Source organism: Phyllobates terribilis, unplaced genomic scaffold (assembly GCF_046119375.1).
Source record: "Phyllobates terribilis strain yellow unplaced genomic scaffold, ASM4611937v1 Scaffold_4__5_contigs__length_816908805, whole genome shotgun sequence".
NCBI lineage: Eukaryota > Metazoa > Chordata > Amphibia > Anura > Dendrobatidae > Phyllobates > Phyllobates terribilis.
In genome coordinates this window covers 213,577,969-213,595,674 of record NW_027362764.1, presented here as the reverse complement: position 1 = coordinate 213,595,674, position 17,706 = coordinate 213,577,969, and the positions used below count along the sequence as shown (strand labels likewise).

General features: G+C 47.0%; 1 protein-coding gene across 1 annotated transcript in view; it reads left to right on the top strand.

Moving 5' to 3' along the window:
- The window catches only part of ENTPD3 (ectonucleoside triphosphate diphosphohydrolase 3), an 88,984-nt gene extending 84,618 nt beyond the window's left edge, over positions 1-4,366 (top strand). The window contains exon 10 of the mRNA XM_073678055.1: positions 2,847-4,366. Within this exon, the coding sequence (XP_073534156.1) occupies positions 2,847-3,035 (189 nt within the window). The 3' untranslated portion in view covers positions 3,036-4,366. The remainder of the gene's footprint in view (positions 1-2,846) is intronic.
- The last annotated feature ends 13,340 nt before the right edge of the window (positions 4,367-17,706 follow it).

Genomic DNA, 17,706 nt, shown 5'->3' with positions numbered 1-17,706 from the left:
AAAAACAAGCCCTAATAGAGCTATATTGACAGAAAAATAAAAAAGTTATGGCTCTTAGAAGAAGGGGAGGTAAAAATTAAAGTGCAAAAATTAAAAACTGGCTAGTCCCAAAAGGGTTATTCTCTTTCTAGAGTAGTTTATACCTTAGAATACACATTTTTCTGAATGTAAAATGTATATGAAAAAAAATTTGGGCTCAGGACACCTATTCTAATGATTGATGGGACTACCAGCGATCAGACATTTATCGATAAATGTATGGGGAAACACCTTTAAGCCATAGCTTTTTGCTTAGATTCGCCACACGTTGTGCCTCATCATTTGATATTTTTCCCCTGTAATGAAATTGCAGTATTTGGTCTTCAGATGGTGAGAAGCAATTGCCAGAAGTTTAATGGCTTGTAGAAAATCTAATGGAGACGCTGTGTAAGGCCACGGCCCCACTATTAGTATCTGGTCAGTATTCGGTCAGTATTTTATCTCAGGAGTGAAAGCCAAAACCAGGAGTGGGTGATAAATGCAGAATTGGTGACATGTTTCTATACCTTTTCTCTGATTGTTCGTCACCTGGTTTTGGCTCCCACTTCTGAGAAAAAATACTGACCGAATACTGACCAAATACTGATAGTGGGGCCGTGGCCTAAAGGTTTTACACCATTACATAATCACAATACCACAACAATGCCCCAATATCTGGTGTAACCCTATTACGAGATCAGATATTTTACTTACTGACATCACCAACCCTGAATTGGCTTTGTTATAGCAGCCACCGCATTTTAGAGAAAATATACTTTGAAAAGCCTTTTGGGGACTATGCATCTTGGATGGCTAGTCTGAGGTCAGTTCTGGCCAGTTTATCCCCAACCTGTTCTCCTTGACTCACTGGTTCCTCCCAACATACACTACCGTTCAAAAGTTTGGGGTCATTTTGAAATTTCATTATTTTTTAAAGAAAAGCACATTTTTTTTTCAATGAAGCTAACATTAAATGAATCAGAAATACACTCTATACATTGTTAATGTGGTAAATGACTATTCTAGCTGCAAACGTCTTGTTTTTTGCAATATCTACATAGGTGTATAGAGGCCCATTTACAACAACCACCACTCCAGTGTTTTAATGGTACATTGTATTTGCTAGCTGTGTAAGAAGGCTAATGGATATTTAGAAAACCCTTGCACAAGTATGTTAGCCCAGCTGAAAACGGTTTGGCTGATTTGAGAAGCTATAAAATTGACCTTCCTTTGAGCTAGTTGAGAATCTGGAGCATTACATTTGTTTGTTCTATGAAACTCTCAAAATGGCCAGAAAAAGAGAACTTTCATGTGAAACTCGACAGTCTATTCTTGTTCTTAGAAATGATGGCTATTTCATGCAAGAAGTTGCCAAGAAACTGAAGATTTCCTACAACGGTGTGTACTACTCCCTTCAGAGGAGAGAACAAACAGGCTCTAACCAGAGTAGAAAGAGAAGTGGGAGGCCCCGCTGCACAACTGAGCAACAAGACAAGTACATTAGAGTCTCTAGTTTGAGAAATCGACGTCTCACAGCTCCTCAACTGGCAGCTTCATTAAATAGTACATGCAAAACGCCAGTGTCAACGTCTACAGTGAAGAGGCGACTCCGGGATGCTGGCCTTCAGGGCAAAGTGGCAAAGAAAAAGCCATATCTGAGACTTGCTAATAAAAGGAAAAGATTAATATGGGCAAAAGAATACAGACATTGGACAGAGGAAGGTTGGAAAAAAGTTTTATGGACAGACGAATCAAAGTTTGAGGTGTTTGGATCACACAGAAGAACATTTGTGAGATGCAGAACAACTGAAAAGATGCTGGAAGAGTGCCTGCCGCCATCTGTCAAGCATAGTGGAGGTAATGTGATGGTCTGGGGTTGCTTTGGTGGTGGTAAAGTGGGAGATTTGTACACGGTAAATGGGATTTTGAATAAGGAAGGCCATCACTCCATTTTGCAACGCCATGCCATACCCTGTGGACAGCGCTTGATTGGAGCCAATTTCATCCTACAACAGGACAATGACCCAAAGCACACCTTCAAATTATGCATGAACTATTTAGGGAAGAAGCAGGCAGCTGGTATTCTATCTGTAATGGAGTGGCCAGTGCAGTCACCAGATCTCAACCCCATTGAGCTGTTGTGGGAGCAGCTTGACCGTATGGTACAAAAAAAAAGTGCCCATCAAGCCAATCCAACTTGTGGGAGGGGCTTCAGGAAGCATGGGGGGAAATTTCTCAAGATTACCTCAGCAAATTAACAGCTGCAATGCCAAAGGTCTGCAATGCTGTAATTGCTGCAAAGGGAGTATTCTTTGACGAAAGCAAAGTTTGAAGGAGAAAATTATTCTGTCAAATAAAAATCATTATTTCTAACCTTGTCTATGTCTGGACTATATTTTCTATTCCTTTTGCAACTCATTTGATAAATAAAAGTATGAGTTTACATGGAAAAGACAAAATTGTCTGGGTGACCCCAAACTTTTGAACGGTAATGTATGTGTAGAGAGAGACCTGTCAGCTATGGGAACTAGAGCGGGAATAATCCGCCAGGTACCTACCTCGGAATAGTCAGTCAAGATGCTTAGTACCAGGCCAACTTCTTAAAGTATGTCTTCTCTGGAATGCCACATAATAAAACATACACAGCTGCAATAAGACACCACTCTGATTTATGCTGCCTGTAGCTCGGCCAGGATGACTCAGATGACAGGTTCCCTTTAATGTGATGGCAATTATAGGGTAATCTTGGGTTTCTGATGATATTTTCTCAGGAATTCGGCTGACTATATTTTTATTCTAATATTTTGTGGTCTCTTTTTGATTGGCAGGTTGGCAATAGCAGCATTGCATGGTCCCTGGGTTACATGCTGAATCTGACCAATATGATCCCTGCAGAAAGGCCGCTAATTCTTCTCCCCATGAGGCCTACTGTGTTTGCTGGACTTCTCTTCTTGTTTGCAGCAATATCATTACTTTGTCTCATACTCCTTGTAGTTTTAATGGTGCGGGCTTACTAGGCCTAATCTTCAACATTTAAAGTAAAAGCCTATCTAAGTGACTAAAGAAAGGACTTCTGTTCATCCACGATTTATGCAAGGAAGCATAAATATTTACCTGTCAAGGAACGTAATTCTTATTGTAAACCTTTGTACAGTATTAAAAAAATGTACAGTGCCAAGTTTGGTGTGCCAGGGCTCAACCTCATATCTCATGGATGTACCTCAGGGACAGCGGACAATGCTCTTGGTCATTTCTTCTGCAATGCCAAGATGGGATGCTGTATAAAGCAAGCAATTAACTATGTGTTTTATATGAATGAATATCAGTGTATTATTTCAAATCCGAGACAGTGGACAATGATAGATATAGATGTATAGATGTCTTATTCTAGTCTGGTGACTATTTAAATTTTCTTATTTGCTATTTCAATTTTCTGTTGAAACTTTTCTCATACATCACTAATGGCATACAATACATTGAGAATAGTTCATAAGTTGAAAAGCAGAATCCTGCCGCATCTGTTCAAGTGGGTTGCTCTCAGAAAACCATAATAACATCTTTTCTGCTAGGTGTTCTCTCCCAGGACCCACCTCCGATCGATCACACTGTCTCTTAGTCACTTCTGCACCGGTTCTCGCTATGCCTTACTTTCGGTCTCCTCTCACTTTAGGGACACCCCAAAATGTGGCAATGTTCACTATGGGACTTAGAGCCTGGACTTCATAGAAAGAGGGCCTATCTCACTTCATAACAGGAAATTGTCACTTTCCCTCTAACTCAGACCCTCCCACTCTGGGCTAGTCCCAAATATTAACTCTAACTGTCCCTACAGTCAAATTACACACATTATTAATATCACTAATACCTTTAGCGCATATCACAATTCACTCTATACATCACAGCTCACTTTACATCACATTTTACATTAATAATATTACCCTTGTTTCTTCAAGAGGAAAACGTGGCTAGCATGTCCATCTCCTTACACTACTACAGCTATAGAAGAAGAAAATTAATTTAGGCTGGTTTTGTCTTTTAGGGTATGTTCACGCAGGGTTTTCTACCACATAAATTGTGCCACATATTCCATGCTGAAAGTCTGTGTTGCCTTTGAAATTCAGTCTCTAGGTTGAAAACTAGAGTGGCGGGTCACTTATTAAAGCAGCTTCTGAACAAATCACACTTGGAAACTGCAGTGGGTAGCCACGCATGCATTACTCCCACTGAATAGGGTATTTCCACTTGCCGACCCACAGCAGTTCAAACCCGATGGTCAGTCTTCGCTTTCTCCCTCATACTCTACTGCAAATACCCTAATGACTAAATAAAGGATTGAAAAATATTTAAATTTGAGAGTCCTCAGTGGTTTATTCCTTTTAATGGCTAATTTTTCTATCTACTGGCTAAAACAGTACAAAGATATGTTTTTCCTGTATCTAAATAAAGGGTTGTCACTTTTCAAAGATTATTGCTCCAAAGACTCAGGGGGCCAAAAAAACATACAAACTGAGCTTTCACTTACCCTCCCGGGATCCATCGCTGCCTCCCACTCCAGACTTTGTTGATCGGTTGCAGCGTTGACATCACATCTTTGGTGCTGCTGACACACCCCCTGGGCCGTGGGGTACTCGGTGCCAGGCCGGTCGTTACTGGGGGTGATGTCACAGTGGCGGTGACCCGGTCCGTGACCCAGCGCGGTCATTCAAAAGGGATTTATTTACAGGGGATTTTGTGATTTTAAATATATAGTTTGTTACGCCACCTGTGGTATGCGGCTAAAGGGAGCAGGTCCTCTGGAGCTGATGTTAGTGCAGCAAAGCTGGTGTGGCTCTCCACATGTAGAGCTTAGCTCCAGGGCAGTGTAGATGTTATAGGTGATGCTGGGCGTTGTAGTGCAGGGGTGATGGCACAGATAATAATCACAGAGATGGTGGAGTGCAGTCCTCAGGGTCATTACTCACGGTTATTGCAGTCCAAGTTACAGGTACCAGTGTAACTTCCCTCGTCGTGCTGCGCTCACTCAGGGAGGGGTTCAGTGCACCCCCAGATATCTCCGGAGTACTTAGCGGGACCCCCTTCTGTGTGTTCTTTCTCTGGCTATTTCCCTGCACCTCATACCAAGTGTCCCAATCCGGTACCTGCGGGCCTTGTCGGGTGACGTCTGTTCCGTCCTCTGGGTCCTCTATAGTTACCTTCTTGGTGAGACTGATATGGACTGTTGGCTGCAGGACTTGAAATACTGCAGCCTCCGGTTTCTAGTTGAGACTGAAAGTGCTCCGCTAGTTGAGGGACAGGTCCCCTTTGTGTGGCCTGACCCCTCCACCTCCTGGTAGATTCGGGCGTACAGGTGGCCTCCAGTACTGCCCGTACCCCTGGGGTCCCTTCCTCGTTCCTGGAGCCCTTCCTGCTCCTCTCCTTCTCTTTCAGTCTTGGGCCTCTCCTCAGGCCCTCCTACAGAGCTCCTGCTCCCAACTCCTCTCAGACTGAACTCTCTGACTGTCCTGACTAAACAAGATGGCTTCTCTATATATACCTTCCTCTCATGTGCTCCCCTAAGCTACTTCCTCCACCCACACCCACTACATAGCTCCTCCCAACAGCTAGGGACCCGGGACTGTGCTCTCCCTTAGGAGCAATCTCGCCCTACCCCCACTGCGGGTATGTGTTGGATGCAGGTGTTAGGGTCCCGAGCTGAACTCCTTCCTTACCTGAGAGTGAGATACCACACCTCTGGGTGAGATGCAGTACCTCTGTGACGACCGAACTCTCAGGGGCGCCACACTGCAGTCAAATATTGAAGCTCAGTGACAATGCTGATGTAAACAGCACATGCCTAAGACAACCCTTTTAATAATAAATAAGCAGTTTCAGTTCCTATTTACTAAGTGGGGATTTGACAAGGTATGGAGATCTGGTGTTGTGAATTATCCTTCATTATTGTTGGTGACGTCTCTTTCCGGCTGTGCTAGATCCATGGCACGGTAAACTCAATTGACTACAAAGAGCTTCATCAGGTATTTATCATGGTGGTGTCTGTCATTTCACTGGAAAAAATATGATGGAATCTGGGACTCAAACTTGGAACAGACTCTAGTGCTGAGAGGCTGGTGGAATTCTTCTTTTCTCACTGATGAAAACAGTAAAACGGTTCAGGAACCAATGCCAGATTCAAGTTGTGAAGACTATTGTAGAATTTTAGTAATTATTAATTTGTGATCCAGTTATATGATTTTATGTATACATCACACATACAGGAAGAGCCACTTATTGGAGGGACGTTCTCCAATAAAAAAAAGTTGTGCTCTAGTGCTTTTTTTGTTCAGGGGCTTTGGAAAATAAAGTGTACCATAATTGACTACTATAAGCAACAAGACTACTTTTCTTTTGTAGTAGTTCTAATATTTTTTTTTCAATTTTAAAATTGTCATCTAAGACTCTAACAATGATGGTCTATCCTTACTACAGGCCAGCAATGGTTGATTAGTGGGAGTTCAGCCACCAACACCAGCCATGATTAGCACATAGAGCAACCCATAGCTACTGTGCCTCAATCTGTGCCATAGTTTGTCCCATACATCAACTGCAATAACAAGTACATCTGCTCATATGAACAAGTCACTCATTCCAGAATTTTTTTTTACAAGACTACACAATGTATCTCTATTCTAGCACTCTATCCCATAGGCGAGGAGTTGAATGGAATGGCCAATCATGCATGTACGCTGCTGGTCTATTAACTGTCTATGGGGGTGACGATAATAGCTGAGCTTTTGGCTATATTTGTCAGTGACATTGACTTTGAATAGTGCGGCAAGTCACATTTGTGATTGTCTGCACCTTTCAACGTCTCCTGGCTACAGTTGTGTGATCAGAAGAGAATGAACAAGGGACTGGTGAGATCCTAGAGTTTTATACTTTTACAACACATTAACTGTCATTGATCTGAAGTCAACGCTGTTATCATTATATTTGTTTACAGAGAACATTGTATTTGAACAAGCACCTAGCTCAGGAAATTGATGATGATGGAGGCAAGGGATTGTGATTATGCAGGACTGATAAGAGCAGCACGGTCACGAGCTGAGAGGAAAGTGAGCAGCTAACTGCTGTATAGACTATAAGGTAGCTAACAGACACATAGTTGATGGGAGGTATGTATCACAGAGATGGCCGTCCTCTGTGATGTAATCTGGGAATGTTGCTCTAGTGCACGTAAGCACTAAGGACTGGTGGTGCATCTGGGACTGGGTTACGAGTAGTTGGAGAGACGGGCAAGTGTGGCTACCCACATACCTCATCTCTGGGTGTGGTTAACAACTTATAATGGAGGCCGTTGTTTGGCACATGGTCCGTGTGTTGTTGTCTCCAGACTGAGCCTGTGTACTGGATGCTATCCAGCCTATGTACTGGATGCTATCCAGCCTGTTTGCCCACAGGACTGCCTAACCAGAGACTTTTCTTAAAGGACTGTTTATTTTGTTTTTTCCTGCACTAAAGGCTGTTTGTTTTTCTTTTGCTTTTGACCGGTTTATGAAGCAATAAACCGACATGGACATTTAAGTGAAAACGCTTCCTGTTTGCCTCCCGACGCAGTGAGTAGAAACCCCACAAGACATATAGGCTGTATAGACATCAATGGGCTGGAGAGAGCTGACTGGGATGTTAGGAACTCCACTCCTAAAACATAACTAAAAATACTTAGTCAGGGGCTGGTGGTTGAACCCCTATGTACATTATGTGTGCTAAAAAAACTCTCATAGCAGGAGAATGACAACAGATAGAAAAAAAGCAATTCAATAGAAAATTTGCTTATTTTCATGTGGTTTAACTAACTAAAGCAATTTAATAACAAAACTACCCCTTTACGTGCACCTTTATGGTGATCAAGGTGGTCTCAGTAGTAAAACTTACAACAAGCTAACATTTATCATCTATGGATAGGTGATAATTTTTGTAGACTAGAATATCTCTGTAAAGAGAACCTTTCATGCGATTTATGGTATCCAAACCACAGGCAGAGTGAATCAGAGACTGGCTGCACAACTGAAAATACAGATAGTGGATCCGGATGGAGACCATAGCCAGAGATGAGGCTAGTCCGGCGCCGCACCCCAGCTGGCTTATCTGAGACCAATCAATCACTTGGAGCAGCGCTGAGAGAAACCAGCCAGGGGTGGCGCTGGATTAATCTTGTCTCTGCCTATGGTTCCAATGGGATCAATAAAGTATACTTTCCCCAAAACGCTAAAACGTTTCTGGAAAAAAATATATCTGGCTGCAATTATACAGCCAGTCTCTGAGTCATGCTGCCTGTGGTTTGAGCGGCATAAATTACTTGACAGGTTCCCTTTAAGGTAACAAAACAACTATGTATAGATATGTTATCCTAAATGTAAATGAATGGGTTTATTTTAAATCGGCTTTTCTATTTTTGTATAAAAATTAAACATTTTGAACTTAAGTGTTCCTTTCTCATGTACGGTCAATTGGAAATATATATCTTCTGTCTTAGGGCTCGCTCACAAACCTCCTGTTTATCAAACAAGAGCTATCTGATTTTTTATCGGATTGCACTTGGACCAATGTTATTTAATGGGTCAGTGCTGATTACCGATTTTTTTCACTGACCGAATTTGTAAAAACAATTGCAGCATGTTGCGATTTCACTCTGAAAACTATTGCACTCACCCATTAAAGTCTATAGGTGCATGAAAAATATTGGACTGCACTTGGATGACATCCGAGTTCTCCATCTTCTCATCACCTGTGCTACGATGCTCTCATCCAAGGGAATTGGATCACATTAAGCTGATATTCTGATGAAACTTGGATCAGAGTGTGATTGGAGTTATCAATTGATCCAATTCTCTTGGAGGAGATAAACTACGCTCATGTGATCCTACCCTAAAAGGGAAGCTGTCACCAGGTTTTTGACACCTAATCTGAGAGCAGCATAATGTAGAGACAGAGACTCTGATTACAGCAATGTGTCACTTACTGGGCTGCTTGCTGTAATTTTGATAAAATCACTATTTTATCAAGAGATTATCTCTAGAGGAGTGGTAAACCAGTTGCCAGGTAGTCCTCCATATTCATAAGCTTTGTATAGCCCCGCCCCAAGCACTGATTGGTAGCTTTCTGTGTACACTGCACATGGGCAGAGAGCTGGCAATCAGTGGTGTGGGCGGGGTTATACGGAGCTCAGCATTCCGAGAACTGTTAGATCTACAGCAGAGAAAACAGTAATTTTATCAAATTGACAGCAAACAGCCAAGTAAGTGACACATCACTGAAATCGGGATCTTTATTTTACATTATCCTGCTCTCAGATGGGGTAGCAAAAACCTGGTGACAGATTCCATTTAACTGGAGATTTCATCTTAGATTATTATTAACCCTTTATAGCAAATGCTTATACTCAGTGTCAGACTGAAGAACATTGGGCCCACCAGAGGATTTGATTCTAAGGGCCCACCTTCCTCCCCCACTCAAGAGCCCCATAGCAGCTGCAAGGTCTGCACTATGTACTCTCCTGAAGGAGAAGCCAAGGCCCACCGGAGGATTCTTCATTTCTCTGGTGGGCCAGTCCAACCCTGCTTATACTATTGCCATTGTCATTTGTGTACCCACATTTTATCCACATCAGGTTTGCCACTATAGTATAAAATGCTTTTTTTTAATACTTCTGTAAATGTATTATATGCAGAATATCTCCCTCCAAGGATTCAGGATCCAGAACTGTTTACACTACATATACTGAAACCAACGTGGTGATTATATTCTGTAAAATAAAATACACTGTACCAATACCATATTTTTATATTTTGCTTATTCAGGATCTTTTGGAGACAAAACAATGACTACATTTTAGAGATGTTTCACTGATCACGGACTGCAATGAATCAAATAAACATGAAGCCAATTCTGCAGTGATGGAATACAATGCAGCCTGCAGGATATAATGTCCCAGCTGCTCGGGGCATCAGTACAGGGAAAAAGCAATTTCACATGTTCATTCTGTTATATTCTTTTTCAGGTCACAATTGTTACATCTTCTATTATTAGAAACACATTTCCAAAGACAGCAAACCATCCCTTAATACTCTGTATTCAATACATTTATACCATTTGGCTGAATATATATTCCTGTAGCATTTAAAGGGAAGATGCCGCGATTGTTATTTTTGTATTATTAATTATTGATTAGATAATCAATTACTTTCAATACAAAATAATTAAACGCACTAGAGAAATAAAAGAAAAAAGTCAGCTCACCCATTACTGAAGGCAACTGAAGATCTACGCACGGAAGCTGGCAGTGCCGCAGGGTAAGTGTTCAGAAGAAGAAAACAATTCCAGCACAGCGAAACTTCATAAAAATGATTGGTAATCCTTTAAAACTGGAAACATGAACATTTAGAGACAAAAAATGTGAGTAAGAACTTGTGACATGGTTCCTTATTCATTGCTTTAAAAGTTTTAAAGGATTACCATTATATAGTTAATTTTTATGAAGTTTCGCTCCGCTGAATTTTTTTTCTTCTAATTTAATTTTACTGGTTTAATATTTTGTAATTTATTTTTTTTTTTCTTCAGCCAAATGGGGGCTGCCATTTTCATTTGCTAACGTGTAAGTGTCTGTACACGGCATTTATACACTTCAAATACGGCAGGCCCTGTACATAGAAGACTGGGGTGAGTGTCCAACCGCATCTCCTGTATGGTGGCTGCCTCCAGCTGTGACCTGGGCTTCACTTTACGCCTGTCACCGCCCAGAGTGCTCAGTGCAAGCGGTGACAGGAGATGTACGGATGTGGCGAAGGCAGAGCGGAGGTCCGGAATGAGATGATCATTGGCGCCATTGAGTGGTGATCAGCAGCCTGACATTAATATTACAATACCAGGCTACTGACCTCTCATCCCTGACGCTGTCACCGGTGTTCAGAGCACAGCAGTGCAAGCATCACGCTGCTGTGCACTGATCACTGAAAGAACTCTGCTATTCAAACCAAACAGGAAAAAGGTAGATACCTGATGAAGGAGTCAACCCGACTTTGAAACGCATTGTATAAATGAATAAAGATCCAGACAACATACACCCTTGTCTTCACTCTGTGGCAGTGCCCGGAAATCAACGCTCTTTTTTCTGTTTGGTTTGAATAAGTTTCTTCCCACCGGCGTGTGGGTCAGAGGTCGGAGCAACAGCCCTTCATTTTTACAAATATGGAGTTACGCCAGGTCACAACTCAGGCTGGTGAGCATATACAAACCTTTGCTCGCTATATTGAAGGTAACACACTTGGAGCGCCTTTTCTCTTTTTCTTTACAACTCTGCTATGTGACTGTAAGCCTATGAAGGAGGCTGAGCTGAGCCATGTATTTAATGCCCATCATGTGTGGTACCATCCAGAGCTGTGTATCTAATCCCTCCATCTGCGATATCCTGCAGAGCTGTGTATCTAATCCCTTCATCTGCGATAGCCTGCAGAGCCGTGTATCTAATCCCCATCATCTGTGATACCCCCCAGGGCTATGTATCTAATCCTATCATCTGTGATACCCCCTGACCTGTGTATCTAATGGCCATCATGTGTGATACTCCCCAGAGCCTTGTATCTAATTCTTATCATGTATGGTAACCCGCAGAGCCACGCACTGTATCTAATGCAAATCATCTGTGATACAACCCAGAGTCGTGTATCTAATGCCCATCATGTGTGATAGAACCTAGAGCTGTGTATAAAATCCCATTATCTGTGATCCAACTCAGTCATGTATCTAATGCCCATCATCTGTGATGCAACCCAGAGCTGTGTATCTAATGCCCATCATCTGCGATACAACCTAGAGCCGCGAATCCAATGCCTATCATCTGTGATACAACCCCGAGCCACATATCTAATGCCCATCATCTTGGATGCAGCCAGAGCAGTGTATCTAATCCAATCTGTGATACAACCCAGAGTCGATCATCTATCATACAACCCAGAGCCGAGTATCCAATCCCAGCACGTACTACACTCTGCGCATCCAATCCCAGCGTGTATTACACATTACACCACTGCTCCCATAGAAGTGGATGGAGCGGGGCAACAAGTATCTAATCCCATCCGGTTTAATACACCCCGCTGAGCCCTGTATCTAATCCCATCATATGTGATACACTACACTAATCCCTGCATCTGATCGCAGCATGTGATACACTCTGCTTATGTAACCCCAGTGCATGATACAGCAAGTAGCAGCAACTAACAGAATTGGTGCTGCCGGCCGTCCTCGGTGACATTTTCCATATGGCAACGGCCCCACTATCAGTATTTGTTCAGTATTCGGTCAGTATTTTTTTCTCAGGAGTGGGAGCCAAAACCAGGTGAGGAACAATCAGAGAAAGATATAATAGAAACAAGTCACCAATTCTGCATTTATCACCCACTCCTGGTTTTGGCTCCCACTCCTGAGAAAAAATACTGACTGAATATTGATAGTGGGTCCGTGACCTATGTCAGTATCACTGGCAGTCACCAACTTATGGCTCTGTACTGTGATCCTAAACTTCAGGTTCCATTATCCATTTGCAAACACCCAGAAGTGGAGTCATGAAAATACAGAAAAATCTTTAAATGAGAAGGTGTGTCCAAACTTTTGGTCTGTACTGTACCTCCCAACTTTTGAAGAAAAGAAAGAGGGACAGATCATGCGGCACGCAAATTTTGGCTATGCCCCTAGTTACACCCCAATCCACGCCCACTTACCATTTCTTTCTCCCCTGGTAGGAGTTGTCAGAGTGGCGCTGGTAATGAGGGGCATTCAGCAGACGGCCCTCATCCCCATTCCTGGTATGCATTGCCTCCTCATCCCCAATTCTAGTATGCTTGGCCCCCTCAGACCAAATCCTGGTATGCATGGCCCCCTCAGACTCAATCCTGGTATGCATGGCCCCCTCAGACCCGATCCTGGTATGCATGGCCCCCTCAGACCCAATCCTGGTATGCATGGCCCCCTCAGACCCAATCTTGGTATGCATGGCCCCCTCAGACCCAATCCTGGTATGCATGGCCCCCTCAGACCCAATCCTGGTATGCATGGTCCCCTCAGATCTGATTCTGGTATGCATGGCACCCTCAGACCCGATCCTGGTATGCATGGCCCCCTCAGACCCGATCCTGGTATGCATGGCCCCCTCAGACCAGATCCTGGTATGCATGGCCCCCTCAGACCCGATCCTGGTATGCATGGCCCCCTCAGACCCGATCCTGGTATGCATGGCCACCTCAGACCCGATCCTGGTATGAATGGCCACCTCAGACCCGATCCTGGTATGAATGGCCCCCTAAGACCCGATCCTGGTATGCATGGCCCCCTCAGACCCGATCCTGGTATGCATGGCCCCCTCAGACCCGATCCTGGTATGCATGGCCCCCTCAGACCCGATCCTGGTATGCATGGCCCCCTCAGACCCAATCCTGGTATGCATGGCCCCCTCAGACCCAATCCTGGTATGCATGGCCCCCTCAGACCCAATCCTGGTAGACCCAATCCTGGTATGCATGGCCCCCTCAGACCCGATCCTGGTATGCATGGCCCCCTCAGACCCGATCCTGGTATGCATGGCCCCCTCAGACCCGATCCTGGTATGCATGGCCCCCTCAGACCCGATCCTGGTATGCATGGCCCCCTCAGACCCAATCCTGGTATGCATGGCCCCCTCAGACCCAATCCTGGTAGACCCAATCCTGGTATGCATGGCCCCCTCAGACCAAATCCTGGTATGCATGGCCCCCTCAGACTCAATCCTGGTATGCATGGCCCCCTCAGACCCGATCCTGGTATGCATGGCCCCCTCAGACCCGATCCTGGTATGCATGGCCCCCTCAGACCCGATCCTGGTATGCATGGCCCCCTGAGACCCGATCCTGGTATGCATGGCCCCCTCAGACCCGATCCTGGTATGCATGGCCCCCTCAGACCCAATCCTGGTATGCATGGCCCCCTCAGACCCAATCCTGGTATGCATGGCCCCCTCAGACCCGATCCTGGTATGCATGGCCCCCTCAGACCCGATCTTGGTATGCATGGCCCCCTCAGACCCAATCCTGGTATGCATGGCCCCCTCAGACCCAATCCTGGTAGACCCAATCCTGGTATGCATGGCCCCCTCAGACCAAATCCTGGTATGCATGGCCCCCTCAGACTCAATCCTGGTATGCATGGCCCCTCAGACCCGATTCTGGTATGCATGGCCCCCTCAGACCCAATCCTGGTATGCATGGCCCCCTCAGACCCAATCCTGGTATGCATGGCCCCCTCAGACCCAATCTTGGTATGCATGGCCCCCTCAGACCCAATCCTGGTATGCATGGCCCCCTCAGACCCAATCCTGGTATGCATGGCCCCCTCAGACCCAATCCTGGTATGCATGGCCCCCTCAGACCCAATCCTGGTATGCATGGCCCCCTCAGACCCAATCCTGGTATGCATGGCCCCCTCAGATCTGATTCTGGTATGCATGGCACCCTCAGACCCGATCCTGGTATGCATGGCCCCTCAGACCAAATCCTGGTAGGCATGGCCCCCTCAGACCCGATCCTGGTAGGCATGGCCCCCTCAGACCCGATCCTGGTATGCATGGCCCCCTCAGACCCGATCCTGGTATGCATGGCCCCCTCAGACCCGATCCTGGTATGAATGGCCCCCTCAGACCCGATCCTGGGATGCATGGCCCCCTCAGACCCGATCCTGGTATGCATGGCCCCCTCAGACCCAATCCTGGTATGCATGGCCCCCTCAGACCCAATCCTGGTAGACCCAATCCTGGTATGCATGGCCCCCTCAGACCAAATCCTGGTATGCATGGTCCCCTCAGACTCAATCCTGGTATGCATGGCCCCCTCAGACCCGATCCTGGTATGCATGGCCCCCTCAGACCCAATCCTGGTATGCATGGCCCCCTCAGACCCAATCCTGGTATGCATGGCCCCCTCAGACCCAATCCTGGTATGCATGGCCCCCTCAGACCCAATCTTGGTATGCATGGCCCCCTCAGACCCAATCCTGGTATGCATGGCCCCCTCAGACCCAATCCTGGTATGCATGGCCCCCTCAGACCCAATCCTGGTATGCATGGCCCCCTCAGACCCAATCCTGGTATGCATGGCCCCCTCAGATCTGATTCTGGTATGCATGGCACCCTCAGACCCGATCCTGGTATGCATGGCCCCCTCAGACCCGATCCTGGTAGGCATGGCCCCCTCAGACCCGATCCTGGTAGGCATGGCCCCCTCAGACCCGATCCTGGGATGCATGGCCCCCTCAGACCCGATCCTAGGATGCATGGCCCCCTCAGACCCGATCCTGGGATGCATGGCCCCCTCAGACCCGATCCTGGTATGCATGGCCCCTTCAGACCCGATCCTGGTATGCATGGCCCCCTCAGACCCGATCCTGGTATGAATGGCCCCCTCAGACCCGATCCTGGTATGCATGGCCCCCTCAGACCCGATCCTGGTATGCATGGCCCCCTCAGACCCGATCCTGGTATGCATGGCCCCCTCAGACCCAATCCTGGTATGCATGGCCCCCTCAGACCCAATCCTGGTATGCATGGCCCCCTCAGACCCAATCCTGGTATGCATGGCCCCCTCAGACCCAATCCTGGTAGACCCAATCCTGGTATGCATGGCCCCCTCAGACCCAATCCTGGTATGCAAGGCCTCCTCAGACCCAATCCTGGTATACATGGCCCCCTCAGAGCCAATCCTGGTATGCATGGCCCCCTCAGACCCAATCCTGGTAGGCATGGCCCCCTCAGACCCAATCCTGGTATGCATGGCCCCCTCAGACCTAATCCTAGTATGCATGGCCCCCTCAGACCCAATCCTGGTATGCATAGCCCCCTCAGACCCAATCCTGGCATGCATGGCCCCCTCAGACCCAATCCTGGTATGCATGGCCCCCTCAGACCCAATCCTGGTATGCATGTCCACCTTTGGACCCAATCCTGGTATGCATGGCCCCCTCAGACCCAATCCTGGTATGCATGACCCCCTCAGACCCAATCCTGGTATGCATGGCCCCCTCAGACCCAATCCTGGTATGCATGGCCCCCTCAGATCTGATTCTGGTATGCATGGCCCCCTCAGACCCGATCCTGGTAGGCATGGCCCCCTCAGACCCGATCCTGGTAGGCATGGCCCCCTCAGACCCGATCCTGGTAGGCATGGCCCCCTCAGACCCGATCCTGGTATGCATGGCCCCCTCAGACCCGATCCTGGTATGCATGGCCCCCTCAGACCCGATCCTGGTATGAATGGCCCCCTCAGACCCGATCCTGGGATGCATGGCCCCCTCACACCCGATCCTGGGATGCATGGCCCCCTCAGATCCGATCCTGGGATGCATGGCCCCCTCAGACCCGATCCTGGGATGCATGGCCCCCTCAGACCCGATCCTGGGATGCATGGCCCCCTCAGACCCGATCCTGGTATGCATGGCCCCTTCAGACCCGATCCTGGTATGCATGGCCCCCTCAGACCCGATCCTGGTATGAATGGCCCCCTCAGACCCGATCCTGGTATGCATGGCCCCCTCAGACCCGATCCTGGTATGCATGGCCCCCTCAGACCCGATCCTGGTATGCATGGCCCCCTCAGACCCAATCCTGGTATGCATGGCCCCCTCAGACCCAATCCTGGTATGCATGGCCCCCTCAGACCCAATCCTGGTATGCATGGCCCCCTCAGACCCAATCCTGGTAGACCCAATCCTGGTATGCATGGCCCCCTCAGACCCAATCCTGGTATGCAAGGCCTCCTCAGACCCAATCCTGGTATACATGGCCCCTTCAGAGCCAATCCTGGTATGCATGGCCCCCTCAGACCCAATCCTGGTAGGCATGGCCCCCTCAGACCCAATCCTGGTATGCATGGCCCCCTCAGACCTAATCCTAGTATGCATGGCCCCCTCAGACCCAATCCTGGTATGCATAGCCCCCTCAGACCCAATCCTGGCATGCATGGCCCCCTCAGACCCAATCCTGGTATGCATGGCCCCCTCAGACCCAATCCTGGTATGCATGTCCACCTTTGGACCCAATCCTGGTATGCATGGCCCCCTCAGACCCAATCCTGGTATGCATGGCCCCCTCAGACCCAATCCTGGTATGCATGGCCCCCCTCATCCCCAGTCCTGGTATGCATGGCCCCCTCATCCCAAGTCCTGATATACATGGCCCCCCATCACTGCACACATGAAAAAAATAAACAATTCTACTCCCCTTCTTTCCTCCCCTCCTCATACGCCCTCAGATGCCAAGGTGAGCTGCGGGGATATTCCCTCCTCTCCACGCCAGGACTATGAGCGTGGAGAGGAGTGAATAGTTCTCCTTAATAGCGCACACAACAGTGGCCTCGCTCATGCTACAGGTTCCGCGATCCTCTGTGCCCGCTACTAAAGAGAATGTTTATTCACTCTTCTCCACGCCCACGGGAGTGAAGAAGAGTGAATATTCATTCTCTCTAATAGCGGACACAGAGGATCGCGGAGCAGCAGCAGGAAGCCGGCGGCTGCGATTGACAGTGTGCGCTATTAAGGAGAATGAATATTCACTGCTCTCCAAACCTGTGGGCGTGGAGAGGAGTGAATATTCATTCTCTTTAGCAGCGGGCACACATGGTAGCTGCAGCTGCTGGC